At 45.0% G+C, this 15,030-nt stretch overlaps 2 protein-coding genes across 6 annotated transcripts in view; both read left to right on the plus strand.

Annotated features, from left to right (window-relative positions):
• Window positions 1–8,905, plus strand: part of LOC114857010 (receptor-type tyrosine-protein phosphatase beta-like) — a 32,110-nt gene extending 23,205 nt beyond the window's left edge. For all 5 annotated transcript variants that reach the window (XM_029153043.3, XM_055509963.1, XM_055509962.1 and 2 more), the window contains 10 exons: window positions 684–701; window positions 791–872; window positions 1,095–1,185; window positions 1,263–1,339; window positions 1,420–1,554; window positions 1,657–1,779; window positions 1,908–2,071; window positions 7,873–8,008; window positions 8,558–8,678; window positions 8,756–8,905. In XM_029153043.3, coding sequence (XP_029008876.3) covers window positions 684–701; window positions 791–872; window positions 1,095–1,185; window positions 1,263–1,339; window positions 1,420–1,554; window positions 1,657–1,779; window positions 1,908–2,071; window positions 7,873–8,008; window positions 8,558–8,678; window positions 8,756–8,778 — 970 coding nt within the window. In that variant the 3' untranslated portion in view covers window positions 8,779–8,905. The remainder of the gene's footprint in view (window positions 1–683; window positions 702–790; window positions 873–1,094; window positions 1,186–1,262; window positions 1,340–1,419; window positions 1,555–1,656; window positions 1,780–1,907; window positions 2,072–7,872; window positions 8,009–8,557; window positions 8,679–8,755) is intronic.
• On the plus strand, window positions 8,840–14,416 carry LOC114857011 (fibroblast growth factor receptor substrate 2-like). The gene is given in 8 exon segments (XM_029153045.3): window positions 8,840–9,478; window positions 10,601–10,769; window positions 10,851–10,942; window positions 11,663–11,849; window positions 12,373–12,507; window positions 12,761–12,924; window positions 13,095–13,970; window positions 13,972–14,416. Coding segments are annotated over 6 exon segments (1,590 nt in total). The 5' UTR covers window positions 8,840–9,478; window positions 10,601–10,769; window positions 10,851–10,876; the 3' UTR covers window positions 14,134–14,416.
• The last annotated feature ends 614 nt before the right edge of the window (window positions 14,417–15,030 follow it).

Here is a 15,030-nt window from a genome sequence, read left to right on the forward strand (position 1 = left end):
CCTGTGTGTACGCAGAATGCCTGCGTCTGTATGCCAGAGCTAAGCAGACACACACCAGCGCACTAACACTTCCACCCCCCTTCACCTACCCTCCTGCTTTGAGATCTCACATGACTTAGGGACTTGGGCCAGCAAAAAAACAAACAAGCAGGAGGACACAGACGAAGCAGAAGCCAAAAATGCAACAACGGCGACCTGTACAACCGGCAAAAAATAATATGTTAAATACAGTGGCAACACCACCAATTTATTTTATATATTTATATTCACTATGTCTGGGTTTTATTAAATTAATAATACACTTTCAAACAAAACACCTGAAAGTCATGAAAATGCATTTGTATTTGATAATGCATTAGTTATCAAAAAGTCTCTGTATCGATATCGGCGATACTGGTCCAGTATTTACGTGGTATCGTATCGATTCCAAAGCTTGCAGTATCACCCACCACTTATACTCGAACTAAACATTAAAGCTGGAGCTTTACTGTAAATATATACCGACATTCAAAACTGCACAGCACAGACAAACGGAAAAGTTCCAGTGAAGGCTGAGAGGCAGTGAATGTTACCGGTCTGTCGTCACTGTTGAGTTTATTTTAAATCAAAGATTAACGGACTGCAGGCAAATTGTCACTTATAAACAAGACTCACTAACATCTGTCTCGTGCTTTGTCTTGTAGCAACCAACACATCTCGAGGTGAGAAATCCACCATCTCCAATAATGTCAATTATGTTTTTTTGAACATTTTATTCTTGTGTTAAACATTTACTATTTTTGTTCGTCAGTCCCATCAAGATCACAAACTTTGAGTCTCACTATAACAAACTGCAGGCCGACTCCAACTATCTGCTGTCCTCAGAATATGAGGTTTGTTATCATGTTGTTTGATGAGACACAGTTTTTGTGTGCAGCAACTTGTTAATTTAACCAAGTCTTGAACTACCAAAGCAAGAAACAGAAACTAACATAGTCAGTGTTACCACGATGCTACTGTGTCAACAGTCACACACTGCAGTAGGAACTCCAGTCATTCCAAGCTGTGACGCTGGCAAGCTTGACTGTGGCGCTGTGTTGGTTTCTTCCTGTCAGGACCTAAAGGAGGTCGGACGGAATCAGCCTCTGGACTTTGCTCTTCAGGCGGAGAACCGTGGGAAGAACAGATATAACAACATTCTGCCCTGTGGGTGATGCTCACACACATACACAAAAAGGCGGAACGAGCTTTTGTGGCTGAGTGTCTGTGGTTTCTCTGTCCAGACGACTCAACGAGGGTGAAGCTCTCTTACGTGGACGATGACCCCTGCTCCGACTACATCAACGCCAGCTACATCTCTGTAAGAAGCTCACCTGATGCAGAGGGAAGAGTATTCAGTTGTCAGAGCCCACATGTGATCTCCTGCCCTGTGTTTCCCAGGGCACTAACCTCCGGCGGGAGTACATTGCCACTCAGGGCCCTCTGCCAGGAACAAAGGATGATTTCTGGAAAATGGTCTGGGAGCAAAACGTTCACAACATTGTGATGGTCACTCAGTGTGTGGAGAAAGGCCGGGTGGGTAGAGGCTTCTGTTTGTACCTCCTGGTCTGGATCCTGGATTTTGGTGCTGTATTCACAGGGCTTATGACTTCAAATCCTATTGATGCTCTTCTGCAGGTGAAGTGTGACCACTACTGGCCCTTTGATCAGGACCCTCTGTACTACGGAGATCTAATCGTCCAGATGTTGTCAGAGTCTGTGTTACCTGAGTGGACCATACGAGAGTTCAACATCTGCAGTGTATGTTCCACTTACTCAGTTTGCCTGAGTTTCTGTGTTCGAGGACCTTCTCTTCTGGGTTTTTTCTTTGTCACTTCTTCCTGCGCTTAGTACTACTGATCCTATTCTTCTTTTATTCTCTGTGTTAGGAGGAGCAGCTGAGCTGCACCCGCCTGGTTCGTCAGTTCCACTACACGGTCTGGCCCGATCATGGCGTCCCAGAGACGACTCAGTCCCTTATTCAGTTTGTTCGAACGGTGCGGGACTATGTCAACAGGACTCCTGGCTCTGGGCCTACTGTGGTCCACTGCAGGTACACACTCTGTGATTAATGTTACCTATTTGCTGCTACAGTTATTCAGAGTAAATGATTCAAATCAATCACAAGAATGCCTTAGTAGATTTTTAGCGAGTGTTTAGGGTTGTTGTCTTGTTGAACATTGGACATTGGTGTCCAGAATCTGCTCATATTAAGTGGAATCCATGAGTCCCTCAACTTTGAAGATTCCCAGTCCCTGCCCCAGCCACACAGCCCCACAGCATCATGGAACATGATGTTTTACTGTAGGTAGCAGGTTTTTTTTTTAGAAATGCTGTGTAGTTATATACTACTGTGTAGTAGTTGTGAGAAATGCGGAGAAAAGGCTTCCTCTGCATCACTCTCACATACAGCATCTCCTTAAAAGTGTAGTGTTCTGCACAGCTGATCGATGCACAGTGACTTCGTCTGCAGCAAGATGAAGTTGTAGGTCTTTGGTGTTGGTCTGTGGGTTGACTGTTCTCACCAGGCGTCGCTTCTGTTTATTCGAGATTTTTCTTGGTCTGCCACTTCGAGCCTTGACTTGAACTGTGCCTGTGGTCTTCCATTTTCTCAGTATGTTCCTAACTGTGGAAACCGACAGCTGAAATCTTCTACACAGCTTTCTGCATCCTTCCCCTAAACCATGATGGTGAACAATCTTTGTTTTCAGTTCATTTGAGATCCTCATATTGCTACTCTTCAGAGAATATTCAAAGAGGAGGGAAAATTGCCTCCTTGAAATACACTTTCTCATAATTGGATTCACCTGTGAATGGAGGTCAGTGGTCACTGAGCTTACCAAGCCAATTTGAGTTCCAATAATTACTTATAAAGGTTTTGGAATCAAAAGTAGGAGTAGTTGAATTTTTAATTTTGTGTGCCTAATTACTAAACTGTAAAATAGTCATATAATAAAGTCATAATAAACAATTTGAAAGCAGAAATACTGCTATATAAAGCTGAAGATATGAATTTGTGCTTTTATTTTGAAAAGTGTGTGTGCTTAATTGCTGTGTAAAACAGTGTGAATGACTAGTCACAGATGATACTTTTATAATATAGCTGAAAGTTGCTGATATATTAAGTATATAACTCAATTTATCTGAAGGAAATCAACGTAGTTATATTTAAGAACTGAAAGTTAAAACAGTGTCAGTAACTATCCAGTCAAAAGCAGAAAACATGCTAATAAGCAATTGAATAGCTTTTATAGTGAAATATTTTGAGGCGGGGAGTGTGGGTTTTTATTATACTGTAAAATATTCTAATTAACTATTTGTAATTAATCGGTTGAAACATTACTGAAACTACCTGATGAGTTGAATGTAAAGCTAATCAGATCTGCAAAGAAAAGGTTTCAGAGCTGAGCTGTGCACAAATAAAACAAAAGCAGCTTGAGTTCTGTGTTTGTTTTGCACATGACAACAGTCCTGTAAATCCTTCTTCTGAATTTTGTTGAAAGACTTTTTCTAGTTAGGGTTCAAACCAGGATCTCCTGCATCAGAGCAGTTTACATACTACTGGAAAAACTGAATATTTTTCTAATAAATAATGTAGCTGAACATTGGTAATACATTAAGCATGTACATCTATTTATCTGGGAAATAATTATATTTACATGATAATGTGATTGCATAAACATGACTCAGACAGGGATTGAACCCAGATCCCCCACTCCAGAGTCAAGAACTTTAGCCATTGAGCTACACGATATAATAGGTAGTTAGTAAGCTCCTCGGTGGCAGAGCAGCGGGTGTGGATGAGATCCGTCCTGAGTACCTCAAGTCTCTGAAACATCGCGTGGAGGAGGGGGACAGTTCCTCTGGACTGGACAACTGGGGTGGTTGTCCCTCTTTACAAAAAGGGGGACAGGAGAGTGTGTTCCAACTATAGGGGATCACACTTCTCAGCCTCCCTGGGAAAGTCTATGCCAGGGTACTGGAGAGGAGAATTCGGCCGATAGTCGAACCTCGGATACAGGAGGAACAATGTGGTTTTCGGACTGGTCGTGGAACGCTGGACCAGCTTTATACCCTCAGCAGGGTGCTTGAGGGTTTGTGGGAGTTTGCCCAACCAGTCTACATGTGCTTTGTGGATCTGGAGAAGGCATTCGACCGCGTCCCTCGTGACACCTGTGGGGGGTGCTCCGGGAGTATGGAGTCCAGGGCCCTTTGCTAAGGGCTGTTCGGTCTCTGTACAACCAGAGCAGGAGCTTGGTTCGTATTGCCAGCAATAAGTCAGACCTGTTCCCGGTGCATGTTGGACTTCGGCAGGGCTGCCCTTTGTCACCGGTTCTGTTCATTATTTTTATGGACAGAATATCTAGGCGCAGCCAGGGGCCGGAGGGGGTCTGGTTTGGGGACAACAGGATAGCATCTCTGCTTTTTGCAGATGATGTTGTCCTGTTGGCTTCATCAGGCCAGGACCTCCAGCGTGCGCTGGTGCGGTTTGCAGCTGAGTGTGAAGCAGCTGGGATGAGAATCAGTTCCTCCAAATCTGAGGCCATGGTTCTCGATCGGAAAAAGGTGGTTTGCTCTCTCCAGGTTGGAGGAGAGTTCCTGCCCCAAGTGGAGGAGTTTAAGTATCTTGGGGTCTTGTTCACGAGTGAGGGAAGGAAGGAGCGTGAGTTTGACAGACGGATCGGTGCGGCAGCTGCAGTAATGCGGTCGGTGTTCGGAGCTCGGAGTAGAGTCGCTGCTCCTCCACATCGAGAGGAGCCAGTTGAGGTGGCTCGGGCATCTGGTTCGGATGCCTCCTGGACGCCTCCCTGGGGAGATGTTCCGGGCATGTCCCACCGGTAGGAGGCCCCGAGGAAGACCCAGGACTCGCTGGAGTCTCTCGGCTGGCCTGGGAACGTCTTGGGGTCTCACCGGAAGAGCTGGAGGAAGTGTCCGGGGAGAGGGAAGTCTGGAACTCTCTGCTTAGACTGCTGCGCCCGCGACCCGGCCCCGGATAGGCGGATGAAAATGGATGGATGGATGGATGGATGGATGGATATAATAGGAAGAAGACGTAGCCGAAGAGCTTCCTCTGGATGGAAAGAAATGCTTAGTATTTTAAGATATTTATTTTATTAAACAAAGACTTGAGTGCTGCAACAGTGACAAAGGTGTAAACCTAAAACAAATGTGAATATTTTAATACAGAACCAGGCATCAATCATTGCAATGGTCACTCCTTCTCACACCAGTTTCTGTTAGGGTGCCACAAATACTTACTATTATTACTACAATACAAGTATGCCTAAATATACCTATATAAGAAAGATCAGGTAGTTTAAAAAAGCTCAGCGTGTAAATCTGCTCCGATCAGGAATCAACAACATCCACATCTACATCTTTTTTTGAATGTAAAAGTCTCCCACTTGTCACGATTCATGTTTCTTAGTTACGTTTGTCTAGTGATGTCCGGTTTTATTTTGTTACCACTTCCTGTTTAGTCCTCATCCAGTCAACTCAGCTTTACTTCCTGTTGTTATCATCACCTGCATGTCATCCGTCATTAGTCATGTTGTATTTAAGCTTCACCTCTAGCCATAGTTCCCTGCCAGATTGTCTACGTTGATTCCTCACTAGCATTCCAGCATTCCTTGACCTCTTGCCCTGTGTTACTGACCGTGCTTTGTCCTCGACCCTGCTCTTACCTAGCCTATGACCGTCCTGTACTGTAAGTTGACCTCTGCTTGTATCTTGACCACGTCTCTGCCTGCTTCTTGTCGGATCCTGATTGCTACTCCACCGTGTATGACCTCTGCCTGCCTGACCTTGCTAATAAACCTTCTTATCATACTCAAGTCAATGCTGTGCATTTGGGTCCTTCTTCTATCGTCGGTTGGTGACACCACTTCAATGACTTTATCAGTGCTAAGAACCCAGCCAGATAATAATTCAGAGAATTCAGTTAAGAACTCTAAATAGTATAATATGGAGCAGGAGGACGACAGACAATACAAAATACAACAGGCTTCTGAGTTTTAGAGTCTGGGTGAGAAGGGCTCTGAGTGATACTCTCAAATGAGTTGTAACTATGTTCAGGTTTAGCAGTAATTAATACGTCTGAGTTATAAATTGCTGCTACTCCAACATGATAGTTGATGTGACTCATTGGAGTCGACTCATTTAAAGTAACATATTCATCCAGCTGCAGCCAGGTTTCAGTGAGACAGAACAGATCTATATGATGGTCACTAATCAAGTCATTTAATAACAAGGATTGTTGATGAAGACCTGATGAAGACCTGACCTGATGAAGACCTGATGAAGACCTGATGAAGACACTGGAGAGACTGGTCCTAGGTCACCTCCACTCTGCAGTGTGAAGCTACCTGGACCTGCTGTAGAGGACGCCGTCATCTTTCTCCTACATCGAGCTCTTTCCCATCTGGAGAAGCCCAGCAACACTGTGAGGATCATGTTCTTTGACTTCTCCAGTGCTTTTAACACTATCCAGTCGGTGCTTCTGAAACACAAACTGGAGGAGGTTGGTGTGGACCTCCATCTGACGGAGTGAATTATAAACTACCTCACAAACAGGCCTCAGTTTGTGAGAGCCATGGACTGTGTCTGACACTCTGACCTGCAGTGGGGGGGCTCCACAGGGGACTGTACTGGCCCCCTTCCTCTTCACCATCTATACGTCATACTTCAGACACAACACGGACAGCTGTGTTCGCAGAAGACTCTGCGATTGTCGGACTTATCACTGATAATGACGATGCAGAGTACAGAGGACTCACTCAGTGACAAACTCAACTTTGTGGACTGGTGCCAGCGGAACCACCTCCTGATCAACGCAGGAAAAACAAAGGAGATGGTGGTGGATTTCCGCAGATGGCAGCCTGCTGTCATCCCACAGATGGATGTCCAGGGAATGGACATTGAGAGAGTGGACTCTTACAAGACAGGACTCATAACACGAATGGTCAGAGCAGACTCTACCTGCTGAGGAGACTGCGGTCTTTTGGAGTGAGGGGGCCACTCCTGAAGACCTTCTATGACTCTGTGGTGGCATCATCCATCCTGTACGGTGTGGTCTGCTGGAGCAGCAGCATCACAGAGAGGGACAGGAAGAGACTGGACAGGGTCATCAACAAGCCCAGCTCTGTCCTGGGCTGCACTCTGGACATGGTGCAGTAGGTGGGTGAAAGAAGGGTCCTGGCTAAACTGACATCCATCTTGGACCAGGACTCTCACCCACTGGAGGACTCATTGTCTGCTCTGGAGAGCAGCTTCAGTAGCAGACTGATCCACCCTCGCTGTGTGAAGGAGAGATATCGTAGATCCTTCCTACCTGCTGTGATCAGACTGCACAATCAACAATATTAACAATGTTAACCACCTTCCACACCAACACTGTCAAACCACCCACTATATCAGTAGTAATACAGACACTCGTTCAGTTCAATATTTGCGCAATATATTGTGCAAAACTGTGCAATATGTACATATATGTACACTCTAATCACTGTTTAGGTGGTCAGGGAGCAGACACAGTCTCTATGCGAGAACTAAGACTAAGAGGGGCTGGCGGCTGTAGAGAGCATGCAGAGGCATATAAGACTGTGACTCTGCGTCCTGGTCTCCACTCTGAGTTGTCAAGGAGTAGGGAGGCCACAACCACAAGAAATTCCCGGGGCCCACTCCATCAGCCCCACCTGTTACTAACTAATAAGTAATAAGTAATAAGTAATAAGTAATAAGTAATAACTAATAACAACAGTGGAAAGGGGTAACCTCCAGCAGAAGTGGGCCCAATGTGGATGGGTCAGCGTTTCAGTCCCTGTTGAACTGAAGATGACTGTGTGTGTTTGTCAGCGCTGGAGTGGGACGCACAGGAACCTTCATTGTTTTGGATCGAGTGCTGCAGCAGCTGGACAGCAAGGACACGGTGGACATCTACGGATCCGTTTTTGATCTGAGACTACATCGATCACACATGGTGCAGACAGAGGTAGGACAAACCTCTTACAGTATGGCATTATGGGAAGTCATGTATCAGAACTATGTGAGCACTTGTGAACCTTTATGTTATGCTGATGGTGAATACTGTGAACAAGTTTCACACTAAACAGACAGCTTGGATCATTACTGTCCTCATACCTGCCTTCAAACAGCATTTAGAATGTCTCTACAATGCACTCTGGTGTCCTGGGATGTGTCCTGTTGGTCTGAGTCTGAGTGCAAAAGTGAACTGGTTCAGACTGAACATGAAGTCAGACTAGTGATCTGAGCAGAGGACCTCATCGTGGCTGGACTGGGGGGTTTTGAGGGGCAAGGCAGGGCAGAGTTTAAGGATACTGGATATGTTTCTATCAAGCAACCATCAGAACACAGAGAGACAGGAAAGCAGCTTCATCACTGATGCTGGATCTAAGGTTATATCAGATGTGGACCTAGAGTCGGATCAGCCATGTGATCCCATATCTAAGCTAAAGTCTGCAGATGTGAGATTAGAGCTTCGTATTGTTGTCTTACCTGTTGTGACGTGCTGTGTTTTCAGTGTCAGTACTCGTACTTGCATCAGTGTGTTCGAGACGTTCTGAGAGCCCGGAAGCTTCGCTATGAGCAGGAGAACCTCCTTTACCCCATCTATGAAAATGTGAACTACAGTGTCCAGAAAGGTGGGTGAAGCACCCGCAGGTCAGTTGACCTCCTCAAAACCAGCTGCTAATCACGTGTACTGATTCTCTTTCCACAGAGATCCCGTGTACCAGGCAATAGAGACTGTACTGATGGAAACCTGACAATTCTATTTTTATATTTTAATAACAGATATTCCTAATAGAGAAAACTTTATTATTTATGTAACATACTATACATTATTCCTAATAAACTGACCCTGAGTTTACCCGGTAATATTTGAGCAGTAAAAGAACCAAATTTGAATGACGTTCAACATAATGCGTGAACACGCCGCTAGTGTTGTCGGTACTACTTCAGGAAGCTCAGTGTTCAGACAAAGTACCCCCCCGTCCCAGTCCGGTCGACCCGCGCATGCGTCGTGCCGCGGGTCTTTAGCACATTGGAAGTGTCGGAAGTTTAGCAGCCGTGATTTAGCACCTAAAAGCTAACGATACAGACTCGTCCCCACCGTAAAACTTGATTTTCAGGAACAAAAAAGTGTATTTGGGCGAAAGGTCGCACATTACAGGGAACCACGGAGGACAGTGTATGGATTTAAATCGTTTTCTATTGTTTGATAAGCATAATAAACAGCGTTAGACAGGTTTGAAAGAAGTTGTGATTGTTTTTGGCGCTCTAGTAGCGCAGAGGAAAGATGGACGCTCTGCGGCTGTAGCAGCGAGCTAACCCTAGCTGGCTTCTTCGCCTACTGGTCAGCGAAGTACGTGGACGCATCCGAGCTACTACACTGATCTGGGGGAAAGTTTGAACGCTTTATACCACCACACCAGCGGTTCTGGTGAGTATGACTCTGAGGAATAGGTGGTGAGTTCGGGCTTGTAGAAGGCTACCGGACGAAATGCGCTAAGTGTAGCCTCGAAGCTAATTAGCTGAAATCAGTGTTAGCTTATTGAAGTCGTGTTAGCTCCGAGCTAACTAGCTGCCATTACATGAAGTTCGTATGAGTTAGGTCTTACTGACTCAATAAGTTTGTAATAAGTGTGACTTAGGTAGTTGGAGTTAGTGTAAACGGTGCTTTAGGCGCATGCTTAGTTAGTTGGTTACTTAGTTAGTTGGGCCATTGCTGGTAAACACACACTCTGTCTCAACTGAGTTAACTTTAACCGCTTGGTATTAACCTTGATATACTTATTAAATACAATATTAAACCAATATGCTGTGTCTTGTAAACGTTTTTACTGGTATTTGTTGGTCTCCTGCCATCAGTCGTACAGTAACAAACCACAGGCATAAAAGAAGGTTAAAGTAGGGTTAGTCCCATGAGATAAATGTTTATGTCCAGCTGAAGTACTGATGGTAGTTCTACCCATAGAATACTTGAAACGGTTCTGTAGAAGCAAACGTAAAATCAGAAAGTTAGACTTGAACCCTTTGCTATGTTGTTTTGGACCAAGAGTGAATAAAATGTTAGCGATTGTTAAATAAATCAATGGTCATTAATATTATTATTAGTTTGGAATTTTCACACTATTAATTATATTTCTTTGAAAAAAATATAATTACAGGTTGGGTTTCATAAAATTCTATGATTTATGTCCTACCAATGCTAATGGCTCATAATCAATACTTACTCGAAGTTTCTATATACAGGCCTTGAGGAACTGTACTTGGCTACTTTCCAGCTCTGTAGTTTGTATTTGAGTCCAACAGTGAGTGCTCTTGTAATTTTTCTGACGAGCCAGTAAAACAGACTAAGGCTACATGCTTTAATGTTCTATTTTAAACTAATATAGCACATAAATCAATAAATCGATCATTGTGTGAGTCAGTTTAGTTGGTGTCTGGATGACGGTAGACACCAGATATAGAAATTCAAAGCAAAGTCTGGTGATTTTAAAAGCATGAGATGGAGGAAGTGCTGCATGTATCATTAATCCGTTATGTTCTCGATTTTTCTTAGATTTTCCTAGAACCTGTCGACGTAGTTTCAAAAAAAGCTGAAACTTAACCACAGCAACATTTTTAAATATGTCTGTGCAGCTCTGCTCTGCATGTTTGCCGATCCACTAAAGCATGAGTGTCCCTCAGGCTCTGAGGATGGGACCAGGGCTACTGGAGGCAGGATTTAGGTGAGTTTGCCTCTACGCAGAGACCCAAAGCTTTTTGGTTTCTGTTTACAGGTTTTAACGTGTGTGTTTCTGGTTTCCCAGATGTCACATGGTGCTCTGAAGAAGCCATGGGTAGCTGCTTAAGCTGTCCAGAGAAAGAGTCAATTCCAGATAATCATCTAAGTAAATTCAAGGTAATTCGTGCCTCAGCCTGTTGGAAGCTCAGAGTCATTCAAGCTCACACCCTGGATTATTCACTAATCACTGTGGTTGAAGTTTTACAAAATGCTGATTTCACAATTTCAATAAGTGCTTGAGTTGCTTTTAGAGGGTTAGCGCCTTCAGGATGGGTCTCATGGGCTTGTCGTTCTAACACTGACCAGCTTGCAACCTGGTCCTGTCCCACCTGAGTTACAAGTCCCTAAATGTTATTATGCAGTTGTAAAAAGAGTCTGACAGAGAATGGCCAATGCCCTATCTTAACCTTCAGGGCAATTCTGTAAATGCTGACATATTCACATATTAGACTTACTTAATAATAATAATCACCCAAATTAACATTACTCATTATGACATGAGTTTTATGATGAAACTTAGAACACTTTTGCTCATTTATTACTGTTGCACCTGAACCACACTTCAGGATGAGAAGATGCTTCATGTCGTCAGATCAGACACTTAATCATCACATTTTCTGTCTGTAACTATGTTTTGATCATCCATCACAGGTTTTAACTCAACGCACAGATTTGTCACTAGACAAGTTCTCTTATTGTTGTGAGTTGCATGGCCCCAATACCACACTTAATTTCTAAGTTAACAACTGTTCATTGATAGAGAAAAGAATGAATTCAATAAACACTTGATTATTGGTCATTAAGTCAGTTTGACTGATAAACTTCTGTTTCCTCCAGGTGATCAACGTTGACGACGATGGGAATGAGCTGGGCTCAGGTGTGATGGAGCTGACTGACTCTGAGCTCGTACTCCACACCCATCGCCGAGATGACGTCAGGTGGCCATATTTATGCCTGCGGCGCTATGGCTATGACTCTAACTTGTTCTCATTTGAGAGTGGTCGCCGCTGCCAGACAGGCCAAGGTAGGCGTCTTGGTCCTCTGAATTCCTGTATGCCTGTAACCAAAAACAATACTTAAGATCACATTACAGAACTTGAAGCTCATGTCTAAGGATTCTGTGCCATACTGTTTGTGAACTGAGGTGAGCCACGTGAAAAAGAACAACAAATGTGTTTACTTTCTAAATTCCTGAACACATCAAACATTCCCCTGTCTCTACTGAGCCTGGCTTCGTTGTTGGCGTCCTGCATGTTTCACTGATCAGCGACAACATTTTACAGTAGTGAAGTGATGAGACACAAGTCCTGAACCAAACTATCTCACCGTAATGGAGACATAGACCACATACAGAAGTGGATTAGGTCTGAATGGGTTTTTTCTTTGTCTTTTATTTAAACAAACACGATGAACACAGTTAAGCATAGCAGAAACTGGACGCAATCACTCTGGGTCACACTGACTGGTCATACAGGTTGCTGGATGTTAACCAGGCGAGAATGTTGCTTCCTCAGAGTCTTTTTAAGACATAGGTTTTATGTTTTCAGGCATTTTTGCTTTTAAATGTCCACGAGCTGAAGAGATTTTCAACATGCTGCAAGAGGTGATGCACAATCACAGCATCAGTGTGGTGGAGGAGGCCGTGCTGGAGCCCAGTCACCAGCCTGCACAAACTCCTGCAGGTATTGCTCTCTCTCCAAATCAATGAGCAAAGAGTGTTCTGGAGGTGATTAATGAGTAGGACTCAGGTCATCAAACTCATTTTTCACTTCAATCAGCAATTTGTCGATTGTTAATTAGCATCTCCAGAAAAATCAATACTGCTGTACCCTAGAACACATTAGATGTCACCATCAGCGGAGAAACGTAAATCCGCAGTGAAGATCACAGTGCATTCAGTCGACTATGATCTAGATGTGTATGTGTTGTAATTAGCTCTAGGTTACTCAGTGCCAACGGTGCCAAATGGTGTGACCAGGATTCCCTCAGTGGGTGAAGCTCCATCTCACCCCTCCACCCGTCACCCGTCTGTGGCCAGCACCCGTCTTCCGTCGGTGGGGGAGGAGTCTACTCATCCTCTGCTAGTGGCTGATGACGCGGTGAGACGTTCTGTAGTCTGACTCTACCTAGCTGAGATGACTTACTAAACATTAGTGGCAATAAATAACTAATTATAGTTAATTTCTAGCCAGTGAAACATTCATATTTGATTAGTTAGTTCTGTTTGGTAACTGAATTGTTGTCCTGTACTGAACTCACACTGATGCAGGTCCATACATATGTCAACACCACCACGCTTCTGGAGGACCAGCCCAGCCCACTGACAGTCACCACCCCTCTGGAGAGTCCCACATCACCCCAGTCCCACTGTCCTCCGACTCCCCCGCCCCCTCCGAGGGTCCGCGGCGACCCTCCGGCCCCACCCTCCCAGCCTGAACCCCAGGTGCTGCTGGAGCCTCAGGGGGTGCGTTTTGTGCTGGGCCCAACCCCAGTTCAGAGGCAACTAATGGAGAGGGAAAAGAGGCAGCAGGAGCAAAAGGAGGCCCAGGGGCCCCAAGAGACTAATGGCCACACAGAGGACCCCAATGAGGCCGAGCAGGCCCTCATACACTCCAGTGGTTCCTCCAATCCATCCACAGCTTCTCGTCGGCAACGGCCGCCCCCCATCACTCCCGACCTGCAGAATGTCAACAACTCAGCCCAGCGGCGCACGGCCCTGCTGGACTACGAGAACCTGCCAGCGCTTCCCCCAGTGTGGGAGGCACGGAAGCCGAGCTTTGAGGATGAGGAGAGCGGTGGCCTTAAGACACCGTCACTTAATGGCTTCAACCACCACCCCAACCACGGCCTGTTGCACCACTCCTACTCTCACCCCCTGTCTGCTGCCCTCGAGCCCTCGCACAACTACGTCAACACGGAGAATGTGACAGCGCCACTCAGTGCACACCGGCCAGACACTGCCCGGCGCCGTGCCGATGGCCCCACTATCTTTAACTTTGACTTCCGCAGAACACCGCTTCTTGGTCACCCGGACCCCCCCAAGACCCTCAACTACATTGAGGTGGAGATGGACAGTGGTGCAGGAAACAAAGGCGCCTCAGATGGCAGCAACCCTCATACACCCCGCACCCCCACTTCGCCATTACCCCCCCACCACCCCCACTCGCCGCACTGAGCTATATGCTCTCATCGACATTGAACGCACCGCCGCCATGTCCAACCTGCAGAAGGCACGGCCGAGAGATGATGGCACATCACGCAAGACGAGGCACAACAGCACGGAGCTTCCCACCAAAAGCACTGTGTGACCCCACCCGTTCTTTAAGCCTTCGTTTGTACAGACACACTGCCGCCACAGCTCCAGGCTCATTAATGACTTCCTGTGTGCTCACCTGCTCAGGTGAAGCCTGGATGAAGCCGATTCCTCCTGTTTCTATGGTACAGATCAGTATTACTGAACAAAGCATTCCATTTAGCCTTTTATATGATTCTCTACATGCTGCTGTCCTTAAGTATCTATGGACTACATGGTACCAGTTCTGTTTCTGAGTATGTACAGTAGATCTGGCACAATAAATGTTTTTATTTGTACTCGCTGGACAAAATGTCCCGTCTCATCGTTCTGCAGCTGAGCCCCTCCACAGTAATATCCCCTGATTTGGACCAAGTCCCAGGTCAGGGTCATCTTGTTGCTCTTTTGTGATTATTGTGATATATAGCTTAGTTGGAACTTTATCACTGATGATAAAAAATTATTTCTGGGTTGATTTTCTATTTTTTTATTTTATTTTTATTTTTTTTTGGTGCATCTTCAGTAGAGAAAAATAATCAAGGGCTGCTGTAGGAGAGTAGAGGAGGAGGAATGTAAATCTCTGTACTCAATAACTAATATTTGGCACTTTTTAAAATGAAGTCAAAATTGGACCAAATGTTATTTTCAGCTGTGTTTCGTTTGTTATGCTCAGCCCTCCTGCTGTTATTCCAGAGAGTGTGTAGTATAGTTGGCAGAAAAAAAGGTTACTGTAGTAATCTAGGCTTAAATTCTACAAAATAAGTATAATTAGTTGTGGTTTGAATATTACATTGAATGAATTAATGAACTAAAGGGAACATATAAAAGAACTGTAGTCAGACACAGAACAGTCTCCAGCTGATCTGCGGAGGTCCTGGTGACGGTCATTAAGGGACCTCACTACAGTTCAGAG

Source organism: Betta splendens, chromosome 6 (genome assembly GCF_900634795.4).
Source record: "Betta splendens chromosome 6, fBetSpl5.4, whole genome shotgun sequence".
NCBI classification, from domain to species: domain Eukaryota; kingdom Metazoa; phylum Chordata; class Actinopteri; order Anabantiformes; family Osphronemidae; genus Betta; species Betta splendens.